The sequence below is a fragment of the Diadema setosum genome, chromosome 6 (assembly GCF_964275005.1).
Source record: "Diadema setosum chromosome 6, eeDiaSeto1, whole genome shotgun sequence".
Lineage (NCBI taxonomy): Eukaryota > Metazoa > Echinodermata > Echinoidea > Diadematoida > Diadematidae > Diadema > Diadema setosum.
This window is the reverse complement of record NC_092690.1, coordinates 14,985,950-15,013,933: the sequence shown is the minus strand read 5'-3', so window position 1 is coordinate 15,013,933 and position 27,984 is coordinate 14,985,950. Positions and strand designations below refer to the sequence as shown.

Genomic DNA, 27,984 nt, shown 5'->3' with positions numbered 1-27,984 from the left:
GCAGTATCGTCGTTGCATTAAGTACTTACATGTACACGTACAACTGTATGTGTACACGTATACGTAAGCACACGTTTTGTGCATTGGACAATGCTAGTGTTTATCAAGTAGTTGCACAGTAGGATATGTACAGTTGTGAAGAAAGCTTTAAACTAGTGCATTGTTATGACTGAATGAGTGATAAATGCAGTGGTGGCAATCACTGACTGTTGCCCATGAATGACTGGCACAGCCACAAAGCAGAAAAACATGCTAAATTATCGGCTCTGCTACGGTTCCATGTGGGTCTGTGGCCACTATAGACAGGTTAAAATCTACAGCGGGAAACAAAATTCATGGCCGCTGGCCGAGTTAGATAGGTGGCCGCTATACACAGGGTCTTTAACAGGGCTTTTCTCTCTAGGGAATTTTTCAGTGGCTGCATACGGCAGGTGGCTGCTAAAGCACAACTGACTGTAAATAAAATCAAATGACAGCATGAAATCCTTTCATTTGACGGTTCCAGTTACAGTGTACCATGAAAATGATGAGCATTAAAATAAAATTACTTTCTCCTTTTCTCTGTATTTGCCTATATAGACAGAATACATCACTATAAGTGGACTGATCATACAACCAGAAACAGGACACACCTGCTAAATTATTTAGTAGACCTGCTGTCGCACACAAATCCAAGCTGTTTCTTACAAATGAAATAAACATGTATATCCTTCTGATGGTTTAAGAGTTTCTAATAGTGAGGCTGACAATGAAGAAGTGAGAAAATGTCACTATGTTGTCCACCCAAACCTCTTGTAATGAGCTTGCTTTCGAGGTACCGCTCTTAACGAGGAGAATTCAGTGGTCTCGATTGAGTCTTTGTTGCTAGCTATGGACTAAAAACATGACTTCTTCTTTTTTTTTCTTTTTTTTTTTTACAAAAACCAATGGGAGTGTTGTGAGGTGGTCGCAAAGTTTCTATTGCAACTTGCAAAATACAACCCTTTTGAGGTACTGCACTTCAGAGGTGAATTCAGTGGTCCCAATTGGGTCTTTCTTACTAACTACATGTATATTATTTTCTTTTTAATGCCTGTGAACAAACCAATGGGAGTGTTGTGAGGTGGCCACACCAGATTCTATTGCAATTTGCATGTGTGGTTGCCAGCAATATTTAGTATGTGGTGAAATAATATGTAAAAAATCAAAATTTTATTAATTCCTGCTATTTGATGAAATTTTGCCCATTTTATTCATCTTGTATTTTTATGTATACAAGCAAGCAAACAAGCAAAAGTCAAAATGTGAATAAAAGAGTGTGGAAATTTCACTCATGTGTGAAGGATAACCTCCTTTAAGTACTGGCAATACACGTTTGATAGAAAGTAAACACAGTGCACTCCCGTTATAACAAACATGGTTATAACAAAATTCTGGTTACAACAAAATAAAAATTCAGGCTGCAACACTATTGGCTCTATGTTTGTTATTGTTTATTTGTTTGGTTATAAGGAAATTTATATATAAAAAAAAGAAAACTGCCAGTCCCGAGGACTTCGTTAATAATGGGAGTCCACTGTATCACTCTGGCCCCCATCACATGATTCCAGGATTGTTTGTCACTCTTTGTCTTCCAATTCTCCAATCTACATGGCACTCCTGCTTATACTAGTACATATCAGGTAGAGGTCAAAACAGTTCAAACTTGACTACCGAAATGTCTGATTGTAATTGTTAAAATTTCTGGCGAAGAATAACTGTTGGGTCTGAGTCTGTCCTTGCTGATTCTGGACCTGGATCTCCACGTGACTGGGTTGGACTTGAACTGTTTGCTGGGACTGGCCTGTTGCCTGGCCTTGTACCTGTGGTTGAGCTTGGATAATTGCAGAGGAGATAGGGACAACATTCTGGGCTGTTGATTGCAACTGGAGAAGCTGAGTGGCCTGCTGGAATTGGGTAGGGGACTGCCGCAGGTGACTGACATCAATGGTTGGTGGTCCTGCTTCCACCTGTGTTCCATCAGAGGTGCTTGGTTGACTTGAAGAGACAGTTGTGGCAACCTGTCCCACTGGCTGGCTGATTCCTAGGGCTGCCTGGCTGACAGCAAGGGCTGCCTGTGTCACTGTCAGCTGTGGAATTTGAGCCTGGGACACCACCACCTGGGAATTCTGGATCTGAGACACTGGGACAGAGATGGTTTGGGGCTGGCCAGCAATTTGAAAGGTCTGTTGGCCTAGAAGCCCAGGATGGGACTGTGCTGTGTGAATGATCCTCTGAGCCAAGTTCTGATAGTCAGTGTTTGGAGTTTGACGAAACTCATTGATGGTTTGGGAGAGTTCAGACATAGCCTGGGTCAAAAGGTCTGCTGCTTGGACAGCTTCAGTTTGAACAACTGGCACCTGGCTAGTTTCAATGTACCTTATGGTTGGTTGATTGTCATTGCGCTCAGTGTTAACGTTAGTAACATCTTGCTGGCCAGGTTGAGCAACAACAACTTGCAAGCTGGGCTGACCTGAGAGTCCTGTGAGGTGCTGGATGATGGGTTGCAAGGTGGTGGTTCCGTCAGGATTAACAGTAGCTATCTGGATGTTCTGCAGATCACTGGCCTGAATCTGAGTTGGGTTCTGAGCCATAGCATCCTGGACTGCTTGCTGGATGTTTTCAGGTACCTGGGCCACCACAGTAATTGAACCAGGAAGATGTCCTTCTGCCTGTATTTGTTGTGGCTCTTGGACAACAGTCAACTGCTGGGAATTGGTCATCATGGCTGCCTGTTGTACTGGCTCCATGTGCTTTTTGCGCACATGATCCATCATTTTGGCCTTAGTGCTGTACTGCCTTGGGCAATGTGCACATGCAAAATAGTGTGTTGTTGTTGTACCAGCAGGTGCAGTGTGTGGATTACCAAAAGGACTGTTAGGATCCCCCTTAGTCTTTCGCAAACTAGGAGGAACAGCGCCCCCTGGGTGATTCTTCAAGATATGAATTTTCCTTTTACTGCTACTTTTGTACACTTTTTCACAATAGGCACAAAAGTAGTTCCTATTGGGTTTGACAATTGGAAGATTGAGTTCAGGAACAGTGTCTGGGGCTATTTCTGGGTGACGTTTTGCAAGATGATTTACCAGCATCCCACGACGCTTAAATCCCAGAGAACAAATCCGACACTTGAATGTAAAAGCATTAACATCTGATGGGGAAATCTTGGGTTTGAATGGAGCCTTTTTCGGTTTCCCAGCTAAGAGCTTGTTCTTTGCTTCTCTCTCTGGGTTGTGCATCCTGGCCATGTGTTCCTTCAATTTGTCTTTTCTCTTGAACTGTTTACCACAGTTAGCACAAAGGAAATCCTTCTTGTCTGAATGACGCAACATGTGCAATTTCAGCTTGTCAGGCCGTGGGAATACCTTGTCACAATGTGGACAAGGAAATTCTTTGGTGGAATGGAAACTGCGAATATGTTTGCGTACATGCGTGTACTCAGTGAAAGTCTTCATACAATGAGGACATGAGAAGTAACCATTGAAGGCATGAGTCTGTACATGCTGCTTGAGGTGCTCATTGCGATCAAAGTCTTCTTCGCAGAATGGACATGTGTAATACTTCTGTCCACTGTGTGTCTTCATGTGAACTGACAAAGCTGAGTTATTCAGGAAGCATTTGTTGCAAAACTCACACTGTATCGTTTTCTTGTTTTCACGCCTGTGAAGTTCCATGTGTCGTTCATATCGCACCTTAATTCGAAATACTTTGAAGCATTCCCTGCACCGATATGAAGGTCTGGTACGAGAGCGAAGCACAAAATCTGCATTTGATCCTTGCCTTCTGCCATGGTCAGTGGCATGAAGAGCAAGCTCCTTCTTTGATGGAAACACCTCTGTGCATGTAGGGCATGTAAAGACACCTTTCACATCATCTTCACCTCTATCCCCACCTTCCTCATCACCACCAGCTGTTGGCTGATCAGTCCCATCCATGGCAGCATCACCTTGCCCACTCACTTGAGCACTGCCTGACCCAGAAGCAGCTTCTGTAAGTGGGGTGACCAGACTTATTTCAACCCCGCCTTCTGGCTCAACTCCTTGACTTGTAGTGCCTGATTCTACCTCCATGTCTACTTTAGCATTGTCTTGCTTGTCCATCTCCTCTTCATCCTCTTCTTCATCTTCCTCCTCATCCTCCTCGACCTCTCCATCCTCCATCTCACCTTCATCATCTCCCATTTCCTCAGGATTCTCATCATAGTGGAGACTGACATGGAGTTTTAACATACGCTCACTTTCAAACTCCAGGTCACAGTGGTCACAAGCATATGTGGAAGTGCCATCTGCGGGCTGTGCCTGGCCAGTTCTGCGCCGCCTGAGAGGTGGCAGTGGACCAGAAAACTCACCCCTCTCTTTGTGCCGTCTCATGTGCCTTGTACGATTGTATATGTGCGCAAAAGACTTATTGCATACATCACAGGTAAAATTCTTTTCTCCAGAGTGCATCACCAAGTGGCGCTGCAAGCTGTAGAAGCGAGGGAAACGCTTATTGCAGTAATCACAGTTGTATTCCTCCTTTTGGCCTGATCGCATGTGTTCTAACTTGGCCTGTGCCAGTTTGCGTTGTCGCTGACGGTAACCTTCAGGGTATTTCCGTGGTCTGCCCCGTTTATTTCTTGTGCGGCTTTTGACAGTGGGACCATCATGAGATGAAAGGTGCTTCTGCAACAGTTCTGATGTCCTAAACTTTCGAGTGCACTCAAAGCAGGGCCATGTATTCTCTTTCTCTTGCATTTCTAGAAAACAATATGAGAACAAGATCCAGCTAATCAATTACAACAATTGCAAAGGATAACACAAGTTATAATGTGCCACAGCAAGAAAATAGAATGTGTACTCAAATGAATTACATGTACAGTAGATAGGTGATCAATCTTAATTACTTTGCCTGGAAATGGGAGAACCATTCAAAGCCTCGAGTTACCAACTACACAGAGTAATGGAAAAGCCACTGCTTTTAGTTCTTTCTAATTCAAGAAAATGTCATACAGTAAACCTCGCTTAAGTCGACACAATAGAAAAGTCCAGATTTTTGCCTTTGTTATTCCTTGAAAATTTCCTCGTATTAGTCAACATTTATAAGTCGACAACTCACGTAAGTCAACATGATTTTCAGTGCCAACTGAGCTGAAATACGTGTCAATTTCCTCGTCTAAGTCGACATAATTTTTCACTCAAATTCTTATCGCAGTTCTCTGAAAAAGAATTGTTTTCCCGCTCCGATTCACAGCATTTCTTCTCGCTAATGCGCTAGTGTACGGCACGGTAGCGTTCACGCCATGCATCCATAACTGTCTTGTATGCCTGAATAGAAAGGGTATACACTCATTTACACTGGAGTACTACACGAAGTACACGTAGTAACGTAGTTTGTGTCTGTATGTATCATGTGGTGCAGGTCAGCGTGATGCAACCTATGGTGCAAACGTCAAATCAAATGCAGGTGTATCAAATCACACTCAACTTTGCATTTAAATGCAATTGCGTTGCTGAAGACTTGCATTTGATAATCATATGAAACTAGAAAATAATTGTACAAACCTGAAACTCAATTGCATTAAAACACAACTCTAAAAATCAAATGCAAGTCCATCAAATCACACGGAACGCTGAAAAGACTTGCATTTGATAATCGTATGAAACTAGAAAATTGTAGGAAACTAAAATTCAACTGCGTTAAATCACAACTCTAAAAAACCAATGTAAGTCCATCAAATCACACGCAATGCTGTATTTAAATGCAAAAGCGTTGCAGAACAGACTTGCGGTTTCCGTACGGTTTTCTATGCAATTGCAAAACAATTGCGTTGCTGAAGACTTGCGTTTGATAATCATATGAAACTAGAAAATAATTGCATAAACCTGAAACTCAATTGCGTTAAAACGCAACACTTAAAATCAAATGCAAGTCCATCAAATCACATCACGCAACCCTTTCTTTAGATGCAAGAGCATTGCAGAAAAGACTTGCGGATTTCGCACAAAACTAGAAACTGCATTTAAACGCATAGATCTCTAAAAATTTTTTATAGTGTTGAAAAGACTTGCATTATTTTTTATTTCGTACGCAAAATTAAAAATTAAACGCAACTCTGAAAATCAAATGCAAGTCCATCAAGTCACACGGAACGCTGAAAAGACTTGCATTTGATAATCATACGAAACGAGAAAATTTTAGGAAACTAAAATTCAACTACGTTTAAACGCAACTGTAAAAAACCAAATGTAAGTTCATCAAATCACACGCAACGCTGTATTGAAACGCAAGAGCATTGCAGAAAAGACTTGCGGTTTTCGTACGAAACTAGAAACTGCTTTTAAACGCATCACTAAAAATCTACGGAAGTGCGTTATTTTTTATTTCGTGCGCAAAATTAAAAATTAAACGCAACTCTGAAAATCAAATGCAAGTCCATCAAATCACATCACGCAACCCTTTATTTAAATGCAAGAGCATTGCAGATAAGACTTGTGGATTCCATACAAAACTAGAAACTGCGTTTAAACGCATCTCTAAAAATCTACATAAGTGCGTTTATAGTGTTGAAAAGACTTGCATTATTTTTTATTTCTACGCAAATTTAACATATCAAACTGAACTTTCGCCATGACCGAACTTAGTCTGCATTAGCAGGGGAAAGACATCGCAACATTTACACGTTTGAAACTACCGAAACGCATGCTGCTTCACGAAATGTCAATAAAAAAATGGTAACAAATACAGTTCACGATGCCGAAGATTTAAATCTCAGTCCAAAGTTAAATTAGTCCGACAATGGAAAATTTTAATTTTTTTTTTTTTTTTAACGAAGGTTAGCAAATCTGAAAAATAATTAAGATGTTGCTTTCGGATTAACAAACTTTTCTTCTTTCTTTCTTTTATTTTCAGACGGACCCGCGCCGTACAGAGCAGTTATGTTGCAAATCGGAGGGCGAGAACAATTCATTTTCAGAGTAAGGCATTAGAAATTTAAGTAAAACAAATATGGCAACTTAGGGAAGGAAAATCATACATATTTCAACTCAGCACTGAAAAATCACGTCGACAGAATCATACGAATTCACACACATATCTCTGCAGCAACGCACTTGAATTTAAATTGCAAAGTTGCGTGCGATTTTGGGAATTTGCGTTTTATTTTTCAAATCAAGTTAGAAACGTAACAGTGTCTTGAAACCTACTGCTCAATTGAGCACTGCAAGTTCACCTTACACCAAATCTTGCAATCTAATACCTAAGAAGAACACAGCAAACTTGGGGCTTTGGGATCTTGGGTTGGGGGGGGGAGGGGGAGGGCATGGTGTCCAGTTGTATTTTCTATCACACTAGTGAACATACCTGCCAAGTTTGTAGACAATTTAACAGTGCATTTTCAAAAGAGGATCAAATTGTGAAAATCAGTTCAAAATTTGGTAGTGGCCTCACAGGGCAAACCCTGGATTTGCTATGAACAAACTTGAAATTACCATTCACTATTGTATTTACTCAAAGCAAAAGGCCCCCATGTGTATAAATAGATATTCTTTTACCCTAGTGATAATACCTGTCAAGGATCTGAGATGAATGAAGTTATGACTGCACTCACAAGTATAAAAACTTATAACATTTTAGCTCAACCATTTCTGATAATATAGAAGAATTTTAAAGATTCTCTGATTTGTAGGTTCTAAGCTCCCTTAGGGCCCGCAATGTAGGGCATGGTGCCCATTTGCACAATTCTATCATCGTAGCTATAATATCTGCCAGGGTAAGTGAAAATGTGACTATGCACTTTCAAGAAGGAAGATGAAAATATGAAAATTGGCCCCCAATGTGATCCCCCATTCATATGGACTTTCTAATATGGATTGTACAACTCAACTGCAAAGTTATATTATATTTTTGATTTTCTTTGCTAATGGGTACTAACTTTTGTAGTTTGGACAAATCAAGCTCCTGGTCACACCCCTGTTTACACAACAGGTAAGTCTTTACCAAAAGGACTGTTAGGATCCCCCTTAGTCTTTCGCAAACTAGGAGGAACAGCGCCCCCTGGGTGATTCTTCAAGATATGAATTTTCCTTTTGCTGCTACTTTTGTACACCTTTTCACAATAGGCACAAAAGTAGTTCCTACTGGGTTTGACAATTGGAAGATTGAGTTCAGGAACAGTGTCTGGGGCTATTTCTGGGTGACGTTTTGCAAGATGATTTACCAGCATCACAGGGCAAACCCTGGATTTGCTATGAACAAACTTGAAATTACCATTCACTATTGTATTTACTCAAAGCAAAAGGCCCCCATGTGTATAAATAGATATTCTTTTACCCTAGTGATAATACCTGTCAAGGATCTGAGATGAATGAAGTTATGACTGCACTCACAAGTATAAAAACTTATAACATTTTAGCTCAACCATTTCTGATAATATAGAAGAATTTTAAAGATTCTCTGATTTGTAGGTTCTAAGCTCCCTTAGGGCCCGCAATGTAGGGCATGGTGCCCATTTGCACAATTCTATCATCGTAGCTATAATATCTGCCAGGGTAAGTGAAAATGTGACTATGCACTTTCAAGAAGGAAGATGAAAATATGAAAATTGGCCCCCAATGTGATCCCCCATTCATATGGACTTTCTAATATGGATTGTACAACTCAACTGCAAAGTTATATTATATTTTTGATTTTCTTTGCTAATGGGTACTAACTTTTGTAGTTTGGACAAATCAAGCTCCTGGTCACACCCCTGTTTACACAACAGGTAAGTCTTTACGTAACATGCAAGTGAACAGGACATTGAACCTTACCTGCTGCCTCTTCAGGTGTGATTTCCAGAATGTGTTCTCCAATGGTCTCTGCATAGGCTTTAGCATACCACACTCGCAGCTCAGTGCGAGGAGGAATGTTCTTGATGGTAGCAAAGTAGATCTCATTGTTGTTCATCTGAAATGCTATCAGGTTCTGCTCCGTATAGCAAGTTGCAGGCCGTATGAAACTCATCCAGTTTGATTCGTACTCATCAGAGCAGTCAATGTACATGAGGTCTGAGCCTTGTTTAATCTGAAGAAAATCATATTTGTTCACAGGAAGTAAGAATTCACATAGTTTGTCTCTGTTTAAAATACAGTTTTCTTTGTTTTCCTTTGTTTAACAAGATGCAATTACAGATATAAAGAGAATGTTCCCAAATCTATAATTCCTTGAAATTTGAATATCACAGGCAATGAACCTATCTATCATATCTGATGCTGTGTCTTTGAGCTTGCCAGGAATTAACTTTGAGCAACCTAAGAGAATATGTGTACACATCAAAAAATAATATTTTACACATATTTGGCTTGTGCGCACAAACACTCACATACACATGTATATATTTTTATATATCTAAATATATTTATAGTCACATATTTGTGACCTTTATCGTAACTCATGTCAAGTATAGTTGTGCAACCACGCGAGATGAAACTCATTTGGTAGGTCAAATAAAATCTTATATAGGATTTTATTATCAATGAATTATACAAGAGAATGTGAAAGTTGTTTTCTGGTCAAATATCATGGAATTTAAAAACCTGTCTGGCCCTAATATATCACTCATCAGCCCACAAACATTACTATTTGTGTAGTGCATAGAAAGTTGGTCTTACCTGCCACTTCAGATGTCCAGATGGTAAGTTTTGCCTTGACACAGTCCTCCCCTCAAGTGGTCCAAACTGAGTTCTCTTTGCAATTGTTCGTTTTGCAAACACACCTACAGAAAGTATACAAAAAGTTAGATGATAATAATAATAATAATGAAAATAATAATAATAATAATACATACATAATAAGGGCATAATAAGCAAAGTGCATAATAAGCACATGCTTCTCTCTGCGCTGTACAATTCAAATATAAAATACAAATAAATAACTAAAAAGTATAACAATCAAAAAAATAGATACAATAATCAACAAAAGGGGTAATGAATATTCATCTTAATCAAGGAAGATGGAAAAGGTGGGTTTTAAGAATGGATTTGAAATTTGCAAAATTCGGTGCACGCTGAATGTTTTGTGGGAGATAAATGAAATCTATTGGTCACTAAGACAGAGGGATTAGAGGGATTACTTATATCAAAGAGAATAACTAGAAAAACACAGACCTCTGACAAGCAGCTCATTTCCACCCACAAAAGAATATATGCTAAAAATGGTCCTATTTCCCAATGACAAAGAATCCTTTCTAGTACAGTGTCTTTATTTCTGCCTTAGCTCCTTGCTGCACCTCAAGCATATGCTCAGTACATGCATGCGCACCTCAAATATGCGCAGCTCGAATTCCCTCACTGTTGGCCCTTAGAATCCTTTAAAAAATTATTTTAAAAAATTCCTTGAACCAGATGGTGATTCAGATCAATGCCAAAATTTTATCATCTGTTCCTGTGTCACTATCAACTTTTCATGAAAACTTTGTGCAAATCCATTCATAACTTTTTGAGTTACTCTGCAAACAGACAGACAGAGAACAAATGAACAAATGCTTACAAATACATAACCTCCTTGGGGGAGGTAATATTAGCTCTAACAATAGTGATCAGTAAAGATATTGATAATTGGATGAAGGCAGCAACAATTTTGGTAATGAAAACAATTCTGAAGGGGCTCAGCATTAGTGATATCCTTTCTAATGCCAAATTTCTTTGAGAAGGAAGCCACGTACAAAATTACACACAATACAAGTGGTTAAAAATGAGAACATGGGTGTAACTTCTTGCTTATCTTAAGACAAAAGGATGTATTCAAGCACAATATTTACAAGATCTGCATTTTTAATGTTGTAACAAATTATGTATCATAATTATGCGACAATGGAAAATATCAATCTCTAAGATATGTCAATGATGTTTTGCAATCAAATGCTATTGCAATTAGTGACTTAACTGCATCAGTTTTCAATTGCAATAAATTATCAAACCCAAGGATAGCTTGATTAATCTGACACAGAACTAGTTAATCTCTAAATAAGTTGGGCTGCCTACATACCTATTTGATCATTTTCCACTTTGAATATCTGGAGAACAAGAGGTAGACTGGCCCTGGCCCTAGAGATGATGGGTTTGTCTGCAATACGCTGGATGGCTCCCTGGCGTAGGAACTCCTCCTCATCCACTGGGTCTCTGTCATCAGTGGCTGGCATGTCATGTTTAGAGAGAAAATGTTAGCAGTGGACTGCTTTCAGACATCCCAAAAAGATTGATGCCTGTGCACACACAGATAGTAGATTTTTCTTTTGCTTGGTCTAGTGTTAGAATAGATTTTCAGGACCTGAAACTTGTTGAAAGTTTATTTGGTTGCTTTCTTGGCTTGCTTGTCTTTTTGTTTGTCATTACTTTTACATTAATCTTTGTTTTTCGAACACAGGGTTTTATTCTTGCTCATAAGATCAGTTTGGACACGCTGTCATTCACATGTCTCTTTAATTGATTTGAACATCACATTCCCCTTTTCGCAAAGGATAAAAACACACATACTACATCTCACACCTCAGGTTAAACTGTGCATTGCAGTGCACTGTATTTCATGACTGAATGTGCTGTTAAAAATGGTGAAATGTACACTGGTACCATAAGATCAGGTGAAGAAGACATGTTTTGTTATTTCCAAATGTTGTCATCAATGGTGAGCTTTACATGACTACAATGCTAGTATACACCAGGTATATATTTGATATAAACTTTCACATGATGGTATGAACTGAAACTCTAGGTGATTTTGACACTGCTTGAGCAGCCTTACAGCACATAACAATCTTACATTTTTAATGTGATGATTTTAACTGGCATGAAAATAAAAGTAGTAACGTTAACAAATGCATGGCATGGGTCTCTGTTTGGTTAAGAGTGATTGAATCTCACCTATGATGGCATCCTCCTCTTCTTCATCTTGTGAGTCTGCCAAAAGCTGGTGTAGACCTCTAGAGGCACGTCGCTCTGGACGGACATTCCTTGACACTTCTCTGGAGTGGTTAAGCCCTGAAGGCCCCGCTACATCCTCTGGTCTCATGGTTTCCATAGGTGGCATGTTAACCATAGATGGATTCACATCAGCTGTATATGTTTAGTAAGAAGCAAACAACTAAAATTACATTTTCTTTTGTTAATAACAAACACAGAAAAAGGCATGGACATGTACGACGTACAGTAGATATATAAAGAGCCAAATTTTCATGCACACACCTACACAGAACATGCTTGTCAGATAGCCATCTGTAATGCATTAGGATGTTCTTGACACTGGTCAGGCAATTCTAAGTGTTATATCAATACTACAATTACATTCTTGTTCCCTTGGCATTACAGCCTAATCTTCCACACACACAACCACAATCACTTCTACAAAATCCTTTATATCAGATAATGACATATACGAGTGATAGTAAGTTGAAAGTGATGGTGATAGAATAGAGAGATTTGACATGAAATTGATAGTGCCAGACAGATACTCACTTGTAATAATCTGAGTGGGTGGATGAAGGTTAACAGTCAGCTGGTTGGATGGTACCCCCAACAGCTCCTGCTGGTCTCCCAGTTCAGATTGGTCTTCTGAAGGCTCTGTTGCTATGGCAATGATATGACTTCCAGGATTGGAAAGGCTGGAGTCTGGCAAAATGGTGACAGCCACAGGGACTGCCTCATTGTCTAGGAAAGAGAAACAAATATGTTTGTCATAGAGTCTGGTGACAAGAAGTTATGCCAGGAATACCACAAATAAATACATATAATAAAGAGTACAGTAAACCTCGCCTAAGTCGACATTGCATAAGTCGGCAACTCGCTTAAGTTGTCATGATAAAAAAGTCCCAATTTTTGCCTTTGTTATTCCTTGAAAATTTCCTTGTCTTAGTCGACATTTATAAGTCGACATCTCACGTAAGTCAAAATGACTTTCAGTGCCAATTGAGCTGAAATATATGTTAATTTCCTCGTCTAAGTCAACATGATTTTTCGCTCAAATTGTTATCGCCATTCTCTGAAAAAAAAAATTTTCCCGCTCTGATTCGCAGCATTGCTACTCCCTAATTCGCTAGTGTGCGACGCGATACCATTTGTGGCGTGCATCCATTGTTTTGTACGCCTGAATCTAAAGGGCACACCCTCATTTACAATCAAGTACTACACGTAGTACCCAAGGTAGATCACTTTCTTCCTTTTCTCCCTCTCTCTATCCGAGTGTTGTATCTGTGTGTATCATTTGGTGCAGGCATTTCAGTGTGATGCAATCTACGGAGCAAAACATAGAGCTAAAGCTCCATGGTCCAATGAGGGTGCGGTGGGAAATTGTTCTTGAACAATTTTTTTTTTCTCGCTTTTTGTCTCACTTAAAATCACATGCATTGTACTGTAGGATGAACACTTGCCTTCTAAGCTAAATCAAAAAGATATTTTATGTGATGACAGTCAGAAATGTATACAATTTTGTCAAATGTACTTATATCACAACTTTGGGCACGCTCATCATTTGTTCACGCATCTTACAGATATGTTTGTTACGGGTGATTTTGTTTATCTGAAAATGTAATAAGGTTCGATCATTATTCTTAAAACACACAAATTTGTATATCTAGGTCCTAGTAGATATTCATTATCTGAACATGAGATGTGCCTTTTCATTAATCCTAATATTCTAACATTAATTATTCCAAAGTGGGATTAGAAACCTGTGCCTGTTTCTGGAAACTTCGCGTTTTAAATGCAATAAAAAAAAAAATCAGGTGCAGATGCATCACATTACACGCAACTTTGCATTTAAATGCATGTGCGTTGCTGAAAAGACTTGCGTTGATAATCAGAAACTAGAACATTGCATGGAACTGAAACTCAATTGCATTTAAGCGCAACTGGTGACAAGCACAATCAGGGTATGCAATTATGACTTTCTCACTTTAAAAAATTGTAACTTTCAAAAGAATGCATCAACTGACTTCAAAATTCACATGCAGCATGCTGAGACGTCAATAATCACATGTGGTAATACAATAGCTAATTTCTTCTCATTTTCTGTTAATTATTAAAGATTAATTACCAAAAAGTCACCAAAAACCCATGTAATGCATCAAAAAAAGCGTTTTACAACTTATGTAAAATCAAGATTTGAGGTCCGAATTTTACGTCTACCCCTATGTGTTTGGTATCAAATTAATGGATGTTTTCCTGGTATTGCTTGCATGCAATAAAAAACAGTGGTCCTTTCTGCTGGAGAAAGTTATGAGGTCTAAAGTCCCATCATGGTAGGAGTGTAATGCTGGCATATTTTTGTGACATTGTGACCTTCTAACCCATGCTGTACAGCTATACATACAAACGGAGAAACAGCTTATTTTTCTGCTTTTTTTTTACTGAAGATACACTACAATATGGTGTGCTGTTTGCCAATAAATGTTCATCCAGTTTTGAGTTTTGAGCCATTTTCAAATACTGAGGAAAATGCTGTAAGTGCAGCCGTTTTTTTTTTTTTTTTATTATTATTTTCAGTGAGGTATATCCTAATTTGACTACTTAAAGGGTGTGTACAGTTCTGGTCGAGGTGAGGATTTAGCTTTTAACGTTTTGCGAGATATTCAGAAACCACTCTATGAGATGTCAAAGAGCATGCAGTTCTAAGGGGTATCAAAAGTTTATTTGATGAAATTCGGTTTTGAAATGGCTGAGATACCCAAAAACAACGTGAAACAAAGAGATACTATTAATAAAGTTGTGGCATGTCGCCTTTTATTATTAGCACTTTTTTGGATATCTCAGCCATTTGAAAACAAATTTTCATCAAATAAACGTTGAATCCATCTTAAAATTACATGCTCTTTCATATTTCATAAGAGGCTTTTCATTATCTCACTTAGGAATGTTCAAAACATGAATCCCCACCTCAACCAGTACTGTACAGTGCCTTTGAAAGAATCTTTTTCCCTTAATGAATATCCTTGGTTTTTCAGCCATGAATTGTACACATGTTAATGTAGTTATCTATTGTGTGAAAATTTTAGCAAATTTGAGCAATAAGAACTTATTTTTTTAAATTTTTTTTTTTACAAATTGCTGAAGAAAGATAAGACTGATCCACGCCCATGTTCTACTGCATGAAGGTCATATGATAAGTGTTCAGTGTTCTTATTTCAATGCTTTTTTTAATTCTTAAAATTATCACAAGCAAAAACATAGTATTTAGGCTTAATATGTCATTGTTTGAGTGTCACAGCTTGGCTATCAACTCAAGTCATCATGAATCTCATATTCATTCTTCTATCTGTATTTACAAATATGAGAATGGATCCAAACATTATGCGTACATTCAAGGTCAAACTGGACAGATAACTTTTTGATGAAAAATATCATATCTTCTAAAATAGCAGCCCTAATTTCATAAAACTTTGTAATAACGGCCAGTACATGTCTGTTACCTATTCCTGAAAGTTTCACCTTTTCACTCTTTGGCAAAAGTGAAATATTCTAAAATATATAAAAGTGGTTTTATATAAATTCAAAGTAATGTCTACAAAATTGATCATCCATTCTGAATAGTGAAAAATATGACATTAATTCATATTTTGATATGTCATGGCTTTGTGCTAGTGGTGAATGGAAGGGGTATTTATCAGGAATATCTAAAAGCAATTTCAGATGAAAACAACATTCTCCTTTTTTTAATGAATTTTTCCAATATATTAGTCATTTCAATGTAATTTGACACCCCTAATTAAAATGCTAATTTATGCATAGTTCAATGCAAAATTTTGACTCTTTCTTTACATGAAATGAAAATTTGAACACTCAGCTACAACAAACAGCAAAAAAAGCATTTTCACCAAGTTTTCGCATTTTCCCCCTGTTAGGCATTTGCATACCCTGATTGTGCTATTGACCAACTCTAAAAATCAAATGCAAGTTCATTAAATCACACGCAATGCTGAAAGACTTGCGTTTGATAATCACACAAAACTAAAACTCAACTGTGTTTACACGCAACTCTAAAAATCAAACGCAAGTTCATCAACTCACATGCAACTTTGCAGTTAAACGCAAGTGCGGTACTGAAAAGACTTGCGTTTGATACTTGGTAATCACACTAAACTATAGAAAATTGTTCAAAACTAAAACTCAACTGCGTTTAAACACAACTCTAAATATTAAACGCAAGTTCATCAAATCTCACGCAACTTTGCATTTAAACGTAAGTGCGGTACTGAAAAGACTTGCGTTTGATAATCATATGAAACTAGAAAATTGTACGAAACTGGAACTCAACTGCATTTAAACACAACTCTAAAAATCAAATGCAAGTTCATCAAAACACAGGCAATGCCGTATTTAAACGCAAGAGCGAAACTAGAAACTGCGTCTTGACGTCAAACGCACCTCTACAAATCAACGCAAGTGTGTTGTTGAAAAGACTTTTTTTTGGTATGCAAACTTAAAATATCAAAAGGAACTATTGCCATGACCGAACTTACTAGCAGGGGAGAGACATCTACACGTTTCAAACTAACGAAACGCTTGCAGCTTCATGAAATATCAATAAAAAATAGTAACAAATAATTGTTACAATTCGCTATGCCAAAGGTTTGAATCTCAGTCCACAGTTTAATTAGTCTGACAATGGAAAGAGCTTTGTTTTTTATGAAGGTTTATTAGTTAATCCGAAAATAAAATGTTGTTTTCGGATTAACAAACTTTCCTTTTTTTCCAGACGGGACCGCGCCGTACAGAGTGGTACTGTGCAAATCAGAGCCCGAGAACAATTCTTTTTCAGAGTATGGCAATAGAAATTTAAGCAAGACAAAACAAATTGCGACTTAGGAAAGGAAAATCATACATATCTCAACTCAGTCGGCACTGAAAAATCATGGCGACAGAATATATACGAAATCACATGCAAATATTTGCAGCAACGCACTTGAATTTAAACTGCAAAGTTGCATGCAATTTGGGAAATTTGCATTTGATTTTTCAAATAAAGTTTAAACGTAAAGTTTCTAGAAACGGGCCAAGGTTTCCGATCCCGCTCTCTCAAAATCCCTCTAGAGATTGGGCAATTGAGATGTCGTTACCTCAGTATCCGGGCGAGATTTATGCATGAACTAAAATAGGATCATTGCTAAGATACAGTAGGCATATTTCGACGGCAAAAGGAGTGATATTTGGATTGTGATCGGCATCACGACCCAAATCTTACTCTGTACAGGGGAAATTAATTTTCATTTATAAGTCGACAAAATGTTGACTTATGCGTAAGTCGACGCGTTTTGCTCAGTCCCGATTATGTTGACTTAGGCGAGGTTGACTGTACTTTTAATCTTAAAATTGAAGCATACATGTGACTGTCATGTGTTAAGTATGTGTAACTAAATAGCAGCCTGCTGGTTTGGTAAATGATGGAAAATATAACATTTCCAACCATTCTCATTCATGCACATAAGTGGTTTTAAGATGGCGTCAACTTGCTACCAAATTTTGCAATTACCTGATAAAGGAACTATGCAGTGCAAATGCATGTTGCTTTCAATTGATTCATAATTCGAATGCCCTGACATAACTAATATGGCCAGAAGAACAATATGTGCCATCTATCTTATGATTATTTTTTTTTCCCCTTCCAATTATTTGGTACAGCTAAAAGCCTTCCAAACAAAGATTGTCAGTGACATCATCTGTCAATCACTGGTTAAGTACCGATGTATGCCGAAACAGTCAAACCTGCCTTAGCGGCCATCTGTCTATAGCGACCACCTGCCATATGTGGCCAATGAAAATTCTCCCCGAGAGAAAAACCCTGTTAAAGACTGTGTATAGCGGCCACTTGTCTAACACTGTCAGCAACCACAAATTTTGTTTCCCATGGTAGATTTTAACCTGTCTATAGCAGCCACAGACCCACATGGAGCTGTAGCTGAGCCGATAATTCAGCTTTACCAGTCTGAGTACTCAAAGGCATGAAAAATCTCACACACTTTCAAGAAAATAGTATTTCTTGGTTGACAAATCTTTTCATTTTCATTGTTTTGTTATCTAGAATAATCTGTAATAGCCAAAAGGGATGTTTTTAATGTAAGGAAAAACCGACCAAAAAAACAAAAAACAAAACAATTATTTGGACAACACTCCTTTTAAAACCCATACAATGTACACACAAATATCACTGGAATCTGACACTTTTCTGTGCCATTGGTCACGGATAGACAAAGTACTATAATATCTATGCAACTAAATACCCCTAGATTTTTTTTTTGTGTGTGTGTGTTAATATAGGCCCTATGATGTGAAAGAAAAGTCATGATGAAACTTTAGCGTGCGATCTCTTTGGGTGTGTTCGAGCACTCTCCTGAGGTGAACTGTACAATACCGTACCTGCGCCAGAGGAGCGCTCAAAAGCTCCTAAAGTGTAGGCCTACTGTACTGCACTGTACCGAGCAAAAAATGGATCACTTCCCGATGTGTTCCAAAAGGGTACCAAAAGGGTACCAAAAGAAAACCAGAAGTTCACATGTGAGAATGCGCCTAACATGAACATATGTCATAATGCAAAGAGTTCATTCTCTTTGTTCAGGACATCTGTAAGTAGTTCAAGCACGACAGGTGAATGACCCTCTTGCTACAAAATACATAACCTCCTCTAAAAATAACTCACGAGGTACGCTTTCTCAACAGAGCACTCGAACGCTCCAGATTTGGCACAGTTCAGTATGGTACGCTTTAGTTCAGTTCGCTTGGTTCGCTTTAGAGAGCTAGCATGCATCCTTTGTGTTAAAAAAAAAAAAAAATCATGAAAAATATTAAGGTTGCCTATTTCAGCACCTCAACCCCCCCCCCCCCAACGTTGGCAAAGTAAGGATAATCCATACAAGGTACATGCTAGAGAATGTTGCACTTACCTGCGTGGATGGTTTGACCAGATCTGCTGCTAGAAGCTGCTTCATTAGTTACTTCACAGCTCAGCCCTTGGACAGTTGATTCTGCCTCATTGTCTGCTCCATGCACGGAGTTGTCACTGTCTGAACCATGATCTGTTGAAGCCTGAGAAACAGATGGCATATTTTTAGGACCCTGTGCTTTGCATCAATGGTGCATAATTAATTACTAGTACATAAAGGGATGCTTATGGCTTCATTTCTCTAGTTCTGTGCCCCTAATTACAAGTCTGACAAATAAAAGTACCTGACGAGAGTTTTAAGTTTAGGCAGCTCTGCAGAAATTGCATGTGTATTTTTTGCAAAGATATATACAGTAAAAATATTATACTGATATGCACTTGGGCTCCACCCACTTTGGCTAATATCCACATAGGCAATATCACATTTAGTCTAATTACTATTTTGGCAAAGTTTCATTATTCTTATAACCAGTTGGGCTACTTATTAATTGGTCTACTGATCGGTTAGTCCAGTGATCATGTAGTCTAATGCACGAATGGTCTAATTGGTCTATAGCACACTTTGTCTTAATTGTGTTCACTCTGTATAATTTAGTCATTTGTTGTCTACCATTTACATCCAAGTCCTGGTGTTGGTACAGTGTTGTCAGGTTCAACAAAATGAAATTATTCAGACTGTCAAATTGTTGTTTCTGAAGAAAATTTTCATAGACCCGGGGATTAATTTCATTGGAACATGTTTCACAACCACATAAAAAACCCCACAAAAGACAAAAAACAAAAAAACAAAAAAAAAACATGGAAAGTAATTAATTCTGAAACAATGACGCATTGCACAAAATGCTTACCCTGGTATATGTTTCATTTCTAAGTATTTATAACATTAGTAGTTGGCAACAATTACACATACTGCAATAGTACTAATAGCGCTGCAAGCTCTTTGGGCTTATATCAGAAAACCTTTGTATTCTGGGGATGGTGCGTCGCTCAATACCCTTGCTTATTTAAAGTCGTCTGTTGAGAATGATAAGGGCGTTAAGTTGCCACAAAACCTATAGTGTTCAAGACCACTTAACGCCCTTCTCATTCTCAACAGACGAAGTATTCCCTCTGCTTTAGTGTACCTTCAATTTATAGACACTATTACTTCATGTCTTTTTTTTTTCTCAAGCTCTCTTTACTTAGTATACAATATTTCTCCTGATTGTAGGCCTACTAAATAATGTGTGTTACATATAAATAATTTATGCAATTATGCTGACACTTCGTTAAATTTTGTTCTACTGCATTGACAATGAAATGACATAAAACTGAACTGAAATGAACCCGTTCTGTAGATGAAACAAGAGTAGCCCTATTAGTAATTAGATCAAAGTAGAATTAGACTAAATGAAATTTGAATGAACTGGTAATTATAGACCAAATGATATTAGATAAAATGTGGGAAAAAAAAGAAGACAAAATGGCAATTAGACCAACTGGTCATTAAAAGAAATGACAATTTGTCAGTCTGGGCATTAGACCAAGTGCAGACTGGACCAATGGGCATTAGACAAAATAGATAGTGGACCATATAAGTTTAGCCATAGTGGTGTTAGACAAACTGGGAAGTAGACCACCTGTTATTAGACCAAGCGGCAATAAACCATCAATTGGGTTTGCACCCTACTCTTCAGGTAATATGCAATCTTTTATGTGTTCAGGTTGTGACTCTCTCTCACTTTGACTATCCCGCTCGTTTTTTCTTCTCTTTTCTTTTCTTCTTGAGGAAAAGGAGTCTTTTGTGTCTTACTATACAACAGACAGCATCGAAACACACAAAATTGCTCAGCTAGACTCACTGGAACTCACACCCAAGCCACTTGATTGCAAGGCAGACATACTTCTGACTGCCCCTACAATACATCATGCATTGACATGACACAGTATTCACGTACACACAAAAACAAACAAACAAACAAACATGTATTCTACTTTCATCATCTCCTCTTTGAAGGGAAACTTCCAAGTGAAAGCTTGTTTGAAAACAATGATTTTTAAGACAATTTTGGTTTTAGCCGGAATGTTGGTACTTAAATTTCTGAAATGTACTTAGTTGATCGTCTGGTAAAATATGATTCAACATCAATCTCACAGTAATTCTGACTGAAAGTAACTTTCATAAACACTGCATAATAGTAAAAGATTAAAATCTAGATCATAAAAGGGAAACAGCATTAAGGGGATTGTGTGTATGTTAGTGTGTAGATAACTTGTACATGTATCACAGGTACTGGTTTATTCAAAAGGTTGAAAGTAAGCATTGCTCTTACCCCAAGGATATTGTTGGAGCTGGATACACCATCATGCTGCATGGGGCTAAGGACTGGCTGTTGGACATGGTTCTGGTCTTGCTGTTGGTTTTCTCCAGCATGTGGCGGCCATACAAGCTCTCTCCCATCAGCCTCCATCTTCTGAAGACCACTGCAGAATTCTCAGGCTTTACCTAAAAACACATTATTTCAGTCATTTTCACTTAATAAAACATGAATACATAAAAATGTGACTATGATATGAACAACTATGACATGACAATGTGGCAGAAAAAAAAATAAGTGAAGGGATTAATGAGGGAGTAATGGGCCTTATTTTAAAAGTAACCCTGGGAAAGTAAATGTAGTGTTTTGTTTTTTCTTTCTTTATAGACCCTAAACTATTTAATCAACATAAAATACTGACACAAAATGTTGAAAAGGTGTCAGTAGGCATGGCGCAGTGTTGCTGCAAAGTTAGGCAAGAATCATTGCTTTATATAACCTACAATGATATGGTTATTCCCTCATGTTATTTTAATGCAGGGTAGTCATTTTCAGGACTACCACATGGTGAACCACAAACCCAATATCTGTTTAATGCAGTCTTTTGCATATTATGTGAAAATTCTATCTGATTTGAGGATTTAAAATGCAGTGACTATCAACACCAATGTTAGCAGGTAGATGCATTATTGCTCTTGTACATCACACCTAAAATTCATCAATTCGAAAAAATTCTCATGAGGATTACAACCATTAAACTGAATGTTTAAATATTACTACATTGAGTATGGCATTCAGTTGCATCCTGAAAATGACAAATCATTCCCTCATGAACTATTTCAGCACATTATTTATAACAGTGAGTGATGATCTCATCAATAGGAGCCTATACCACTCTCCCATTCATCTGTAGGACCTACCCTTGTAAAAAAGTACCATTAAGTACCATGGTATTACTATGGTATTACCATGGTATTACCATAATAACCATGGTAAATTCATTTGTACCATAGTACTACCATAGTACTACCACAGAAGTACCGTACGGAATAGGAAAGTACTATTTGAAAATATAGAAGTACCATAATGTACCATAGTACTACCATGAATGTACCATAGATGTTACGGTATTACAATGAAATTACAATATTTATTATATGGTTGATGTTATACTGAACAGAGTGCCATCCTCACACGTGATACTTTCATGGTTCTCCATAGTACTTTCATGGTTCTCTGTGATACTTTCATAGTACTCCATGGTACTCTTGGACATTTTCATTGCACTTTGTGGTACTTTCACAGTTCTCTATGGTACTTTCATGGTACCTTATGGTACTTGTTTGATTGGCATAAACTATGGTACTGCTACCATAATCTTGCAAAGTTGACTTGCCCCAAGAAAGTCAAAAACATTGAAAATGATAATTTCCTCTTTAATAATCTAATCACTTAAGCTTGGCCTTTCATAGCATTGGAATATTGTTACAAGTGATTCTGTAGTTTGCAAAAACTATGAATTAGGCATTAAACAGCCTAAAGATTTCCACATTTTTCCTCATTTTTTTTATTACATTTTACTTGCCTATGGGTAAGTGAATTTCTTCATTTTAATTTGTTCACTTGCCCGACATAAGATTTTACTAGCCCCGGGAAAGTGTGCAAGTGATTGTGTCAGGCCCTGTTTTACTTCAAATAGTTGAAATGCGCGCAACTCGAAGGATTTCTTCAAGTCCCTTTCGATTCAAATGACTTAGGCAAGGTTTACTGTACTTTATCAACTGGGTTGGATGCGTGAAATCAAGTTTTCCCCTTTGAGTGAAATGAATGAGTACAAGACCCACTAGAGTCTTGTTATTTGTTGCTTAGATACAGTTGCATAATTGAAATGCACTTTTCTTAATATGTATGTGTGTGTGTAATTTTAAGGCCAGGATTACGGGAATTACCATGAGTATTGTAACTTTGTGTGCTAAATGAAACACCAGTATTATGTGCCAACTGCAGTGCCACCAAAGTATTCACTGTGTTCTATTTGTCATGAAATCATTCAAAATATCAAATCTTGTTTTTCTGCAGTTGTATTACAACGTTAAAGTAAGTCTTTATTAAAAACAGAAAATTACTTCTTTTTTTTTGGTTTGTGGATTATTTTGCAGATTCCTAAGGACTGTTGCTGTCTGTGTTGATTTTGAAACGGCTCATGGTGTGATGTTGGTGAAACCATCATATCTTATCGTACAGTGCTTTCATCCACCTCATTCGCCAATCCCGCAATTTACATTAAGAAAAGAATTATTAAGTTCGAAATGCCAGTTTTCCTCAAAGAATCCTAATGAGTGGACCTGCATGAGGTTGATGAATGCATGATTTAAGGTTGTAGTAGCTCAACATTTGTCTACTAGTATCTAAATGATAATGCATGAAGAGGATATGCATACAGTGCATATTTTTTGTTGTAGTTGTAATATACAGTGTGATATGCAGTGTGCATATATACACTGCTGTAGGTTTTTTCTAACACACACATACACAGTTACAAGTGTACATATAGTCCAAGAGTATTAGTTTTAACCTGGACATTTTTGGTAACAAGCTGATTTTTTCAGGATAAGTCCAGAAAAATGTCTAGAATAACATACTAAAAGTCCTCATAAATCCTCCTTGAGCGTTTTCCGCAATCCAAGATGGCGTCCAAAATGGCCGACATTTCCAGAAATTCTTGTAACTTTTCAACCAGAGAACCCAAATACAAAATTTAAATGTCTAAATATATGTTTTAAATCATGAAGAACTCAATAAAATACAGATCAAGAGATTTTGATGCACGCAAGTACCGAAATCCAAGATGGCGTCCAAAATGGCCGCCATTTTCTGAAATTCTTATAGCTTTTCAGTCAGGTAACCCAAATACGAAATTTAAATGTCTAAATATATGTTTTGAAGCATGAAGAACTCATTGAAACACATATCAAGAGATTTTGATGCACGCAAGTACCGTAATCCAAGATGGCGTCCAAAATGGCTGCCATTTTCTGAAATTCTTATAACTTTTCAGCCAGGTAGCCTAAATACAAAATTTAAATGTCTAGATATATGTTCTGAAGGATGAAGAACTCAATAAAGAACGAATTAAGAGTTGTTGAAGCTCACAAGTACCGTAATCCAAGATGGCGTCCAAAATGGCCGCCATTTTCTGATTTTTTTTTTTCATAATTTTGCAAGTAGATGTCAACTATACACACTTGGAATGTCGAAATATACGTTTTGAGTCTCAAGGAACCAAATTCAGAGATTTTGAAACACAAATAAAGCACTTGAGCATTTCCAGAAATCCAAAGTGGTGTCCAAAATGGCTGCCATTTCCTGTTTTTCTCATAACCCTGCAACTACGTAATTGCGATACGCACTTAAATGTATAAATATATATTTTAAGACATAAGGAACCCAACGAAATACTTATTTAGAGATCATGAAGCACATAAGTACAAATGAAACCACGTGAGTTCTTCCCGAAAACCAAATGTTGCCCAAAATGGCCGCCGTTTGTTCATCAAAATTTGCTGTTTTTAGCCTGTTTCAAGAGACAAAGAAATTCAACATAATGTTCGAGATTCAACAACTCAGAAGGTCCAATGGAATCTTTCCCTTAAATGTGCACAAAACGGGTATAGGTTGGGTTGGATGCATCCCCCCCCCCCCTTCTCCGTGGGGAAGGTGGTGGCCTGTACAATCATTATTTTCCAAATATTCAACCTGAAGTATTTGCACTTTGTCATTCAGTTGCAATCATAAAGATGCTAAACGTCCCTCGCTCGGCCCCTTTTTATAGACTTTGTACACTTTTGAGATTAACAAATTTCCGAATCTGTCATTAAAAAGTGTGCACTAGATCTTCCACTTACAAAATGCAAAAGTTAGTTCCCTCATATTGAAGGGTAATTTGCCCTAACTCTTCAACTGCTCACTTCCCCCAATATATATTAAATTCCCCTTTTGATTAACAATTCCCAAATATTCCATCAAATGTGTGTAAATGATATAATTAATTCATTTCTATTCAAGTGTAAAAGCTCCCTCTTTTCGATGGGGGATGGGGATAATGAGACTATCATTATCTACTCTTCGAGAATGGATAATTTTCTCCATATAACACCAAGGGTGCATTAGGCCGTTTAATGACGATCATCGAAACGCAAAACTCCCTCCAGTCGAAAGTGACCCCCCCCCCATCATCTACTAGTTCATTGCCTTGAATATACTAGTCTTTATTCTACTTACACTTTTTAATAGAAACAAAAATCTAGTATTTCATCAACAGAGCGCACCATAAAACTCGTAACCTGAAAAAAACAACAAATCTCCATTTTGTGGGAAGGTGCATCACCTCATACGCCTCCCCCGCATATTTCCATAAGTATTATTTTCTTACTTTTAGGACAAAAACAAATCTCAGATATTTCACCAAAGAGTGCGCTAAATCTCTGAATTTCAAATTGGAAAATACAAAAATTTCTGAGGTATGGGAAGGAGTATTCTCCTTTCACACTTCTCCCTCCCCGACACTTTCCTGAATATATATTTTTCCTCACGTTTTCAAATAGAAAACAAATATCGGGTATTTCATCAAATGGATGCAACAGCTCTGTGAAAATACGAAAATTTCCCTCGTGTGGGAGCAGGCAACCCTATAACCGCGCACTTCCATGATTGTATATCTTTTTGTTCCTTTTTTGATGGAAACAAAAATCTAATATTTCACCAATAGGGTGCATCAGGATGTCTGAATATCAGGTCTGAAAATGCAAAATCTCCCTCATTTTTTTTTTTTTGGGGGGGGGGAGGGGGAGGGGACCCCCCCCCCCACACCCTTCCCTAATCATATTGCCCATTTCCCTGAATACTACTTTATATCCAATTTCCTACTCTTTGATGGAAATAATTCAATATCTTACCAAACGCTTGCACTATGTATTTCACTTTCGAGTAAAAAAAAAAAAAAAGAAAGAAAAAAAGTCCCTCGTGTGGTGGAGAAGTATCCCCCCTCCATGCTCAAATAACTTTACTTTTCAAAGAATTGTTTTTACTTCTCAAGTGATAACTGACAGTTTCAACTGGAACTCACCTCATGATAGACATCAAATGCATTGGTAATAAAAAGGGGCTAGCACTAAATTTTCATCTCATGTGCTTAAGGTGACGAAAATAGACCATGTGGTAAACGGATATTGCCTTCTAGTAGGCTTTCTGTTTAGCAACAAATCTGTTGGTGAAACATTTCTCTCGTAACAAGGACACACTCCTTGACGTTAACATGCAAATGCTTTTATTTGTATACTTTACACATAAGAACTATATTTTAAATAAAATTTTTCTTATAAAATATATTGACATTTATTTACATAATTGTGAGATAAAATTGGGACATTTTGCACCCCATTTTCCATATAAGGAAGAGCTCGAGCGTTAAAATCAGCACATTCGTGTGTCTAAATCTCTTAATATGTATTTTATTGAGTTATTCATGTTTCGAAACGTGTAAAGACATTTATATTTTGTATTGGGTTCTCTAGTTGAAAGGTTATGAAAATTTCAGGAAATGGCGGCCATTTTGGTTGCCATATTGGATTACGGTACTTGTGTGCGTCAACATCTCTTAATATGTATTTTATTGAGTTCTTCATCCTTCAAAACATATATCTAGACACTTAAATTTTGTATTTAGGCTACCTGGCTGAAAAGCTATAACAATTTCAGAAAATGGCAGCCATTTTGGACGCCATCTTGGATTTCGGTACTTGCGTGCAACAGAGTCTCTTGATATGTGTTTCAATGAGTTCTTCATGCTTCAAAACATATATTTAGACATATAAATTTCGTATTTGGGTTACCTGACTGAAAAGCTATAAGAATTTCAGAAAATGGCGGCCATTTTGGACGCCATCTTGGATTTCGGTACTTGCGTGCATCAACATCTCTTGATATGTGTTTTGTTGAGTTCTTCATGCTTCAAAACATATATTTAGACATTTAAATTTTGTATTTGGGTTCTCTGGTTGAAAAGTTACAAGAATTTCTGGAAATGGCGGCCATTTTGGACGCCATCTTGGATTGCGGAAAACGCTCAAGGAGGATTCATGAGGACTTTTAGTATGTTATTCTAGACATTTTCGTGGACCTATCCTGAAAAAATCAGCTTGTTACCAAAAATGTCCAGGTTTAGGCCTTTTTTGACGTAATGCTCTTGGACTAATAGCTTTTCAACATCTACTGTAGATGGTTGCTTATTTGTGTGTATACATTGTACAGGCATTGCAGGCTAGACGTACCCTGGATGCCCAGGTCACTTCCTGTCTGCAATGTCATGTGATGTCTGGTTTTTATGCAAATGAGGTAATAATGAATAATTATCTTTATGACAGCCAATCATTTTAAGTTACGTAATATATTCAGTATTCTTTAGCCAATCAAAATAGTTTTGCCTTTGTGGCCATTGAGAGCTGCGCTTGCAGGGTAAGTTTGCAGGCGCTATGCGCTAGGCCCCAAAATTTAGTCAGTCCTGCTGCAACTTTCATAGAGTGATCACCAGTGTGTCTCTATTCTGCTTAGATCTGACACGTGCTTGTGACTCGGGCACACGATACTGTCAGTGATGAGTTTTTATTGACTTTGAGATTACTAGTAGCTACTTCACTGTAGGTCACCTACTCGATCGGTCTACGTAGACCTCAGTATGCTTTGTGTTCTGCACAGTTGCCTATATACTGATTCTGATGGTGGATTCATA

The 27,984-nt window shown here is 37.6% G+C and overlaps 1 protein-coding gene across 1 annotated transcript in view; it reads right to left on the bottom strand.

Moving 5' to 3' along the window:
- Nucleotides 1–598: 598 nt before the first annotated feature.
- The window catches only part of LOC140229437 (PR domain zinc finger protein 10-like), a 39,886-nt gene continuing 12,500 nt past the window's right edge, over nucleotides 599–27,984 (bottom strand). The window contains exons 2-9 of the mRNA XM_072309688.1: nucleotides 21,213–21,385; nucleotides 18,902–19,043; nucleotides 12,486–12,677; nucleotides 11,895–12,086; nucleotides 11,023–11,169; nucleotides 9,648–9,751; nucleotides 8,808–9,060; nucleotides 599–4,756 (exon numbers count right to left, since the gene is read on the bottom strand). Of these exons, the coding sequence (XP_072165789.1) occupies nucleotides 1,689–4,756; nucleotides 8,808–9,060; nucleotides 9,648–9,751; nucleotides 11,023–11,169; nucleotides 11,895–12,086; nucleotides 12,486–12,677; nucleotides 18,902–19,043; nucleotides 21,213–21,350 (4,236 nt within the window). The 5' untranslated portion in view covers nucleotides 21,351–21,385 and the 3' untranslated portion in view covers nucleotides 599–1,688. The remainder of the gene's footprint in view (nucleotides 4,757–8,807; nucleotides 9,061–9,647; nucleotides 9,752–11,022; nucleotides 11,170–11,894; nucleotides 12,087–12,485; nucleotides 12,678–18,901; nucleotides 19,044–21,212; nucleotides 21,386–27,984) is intronic.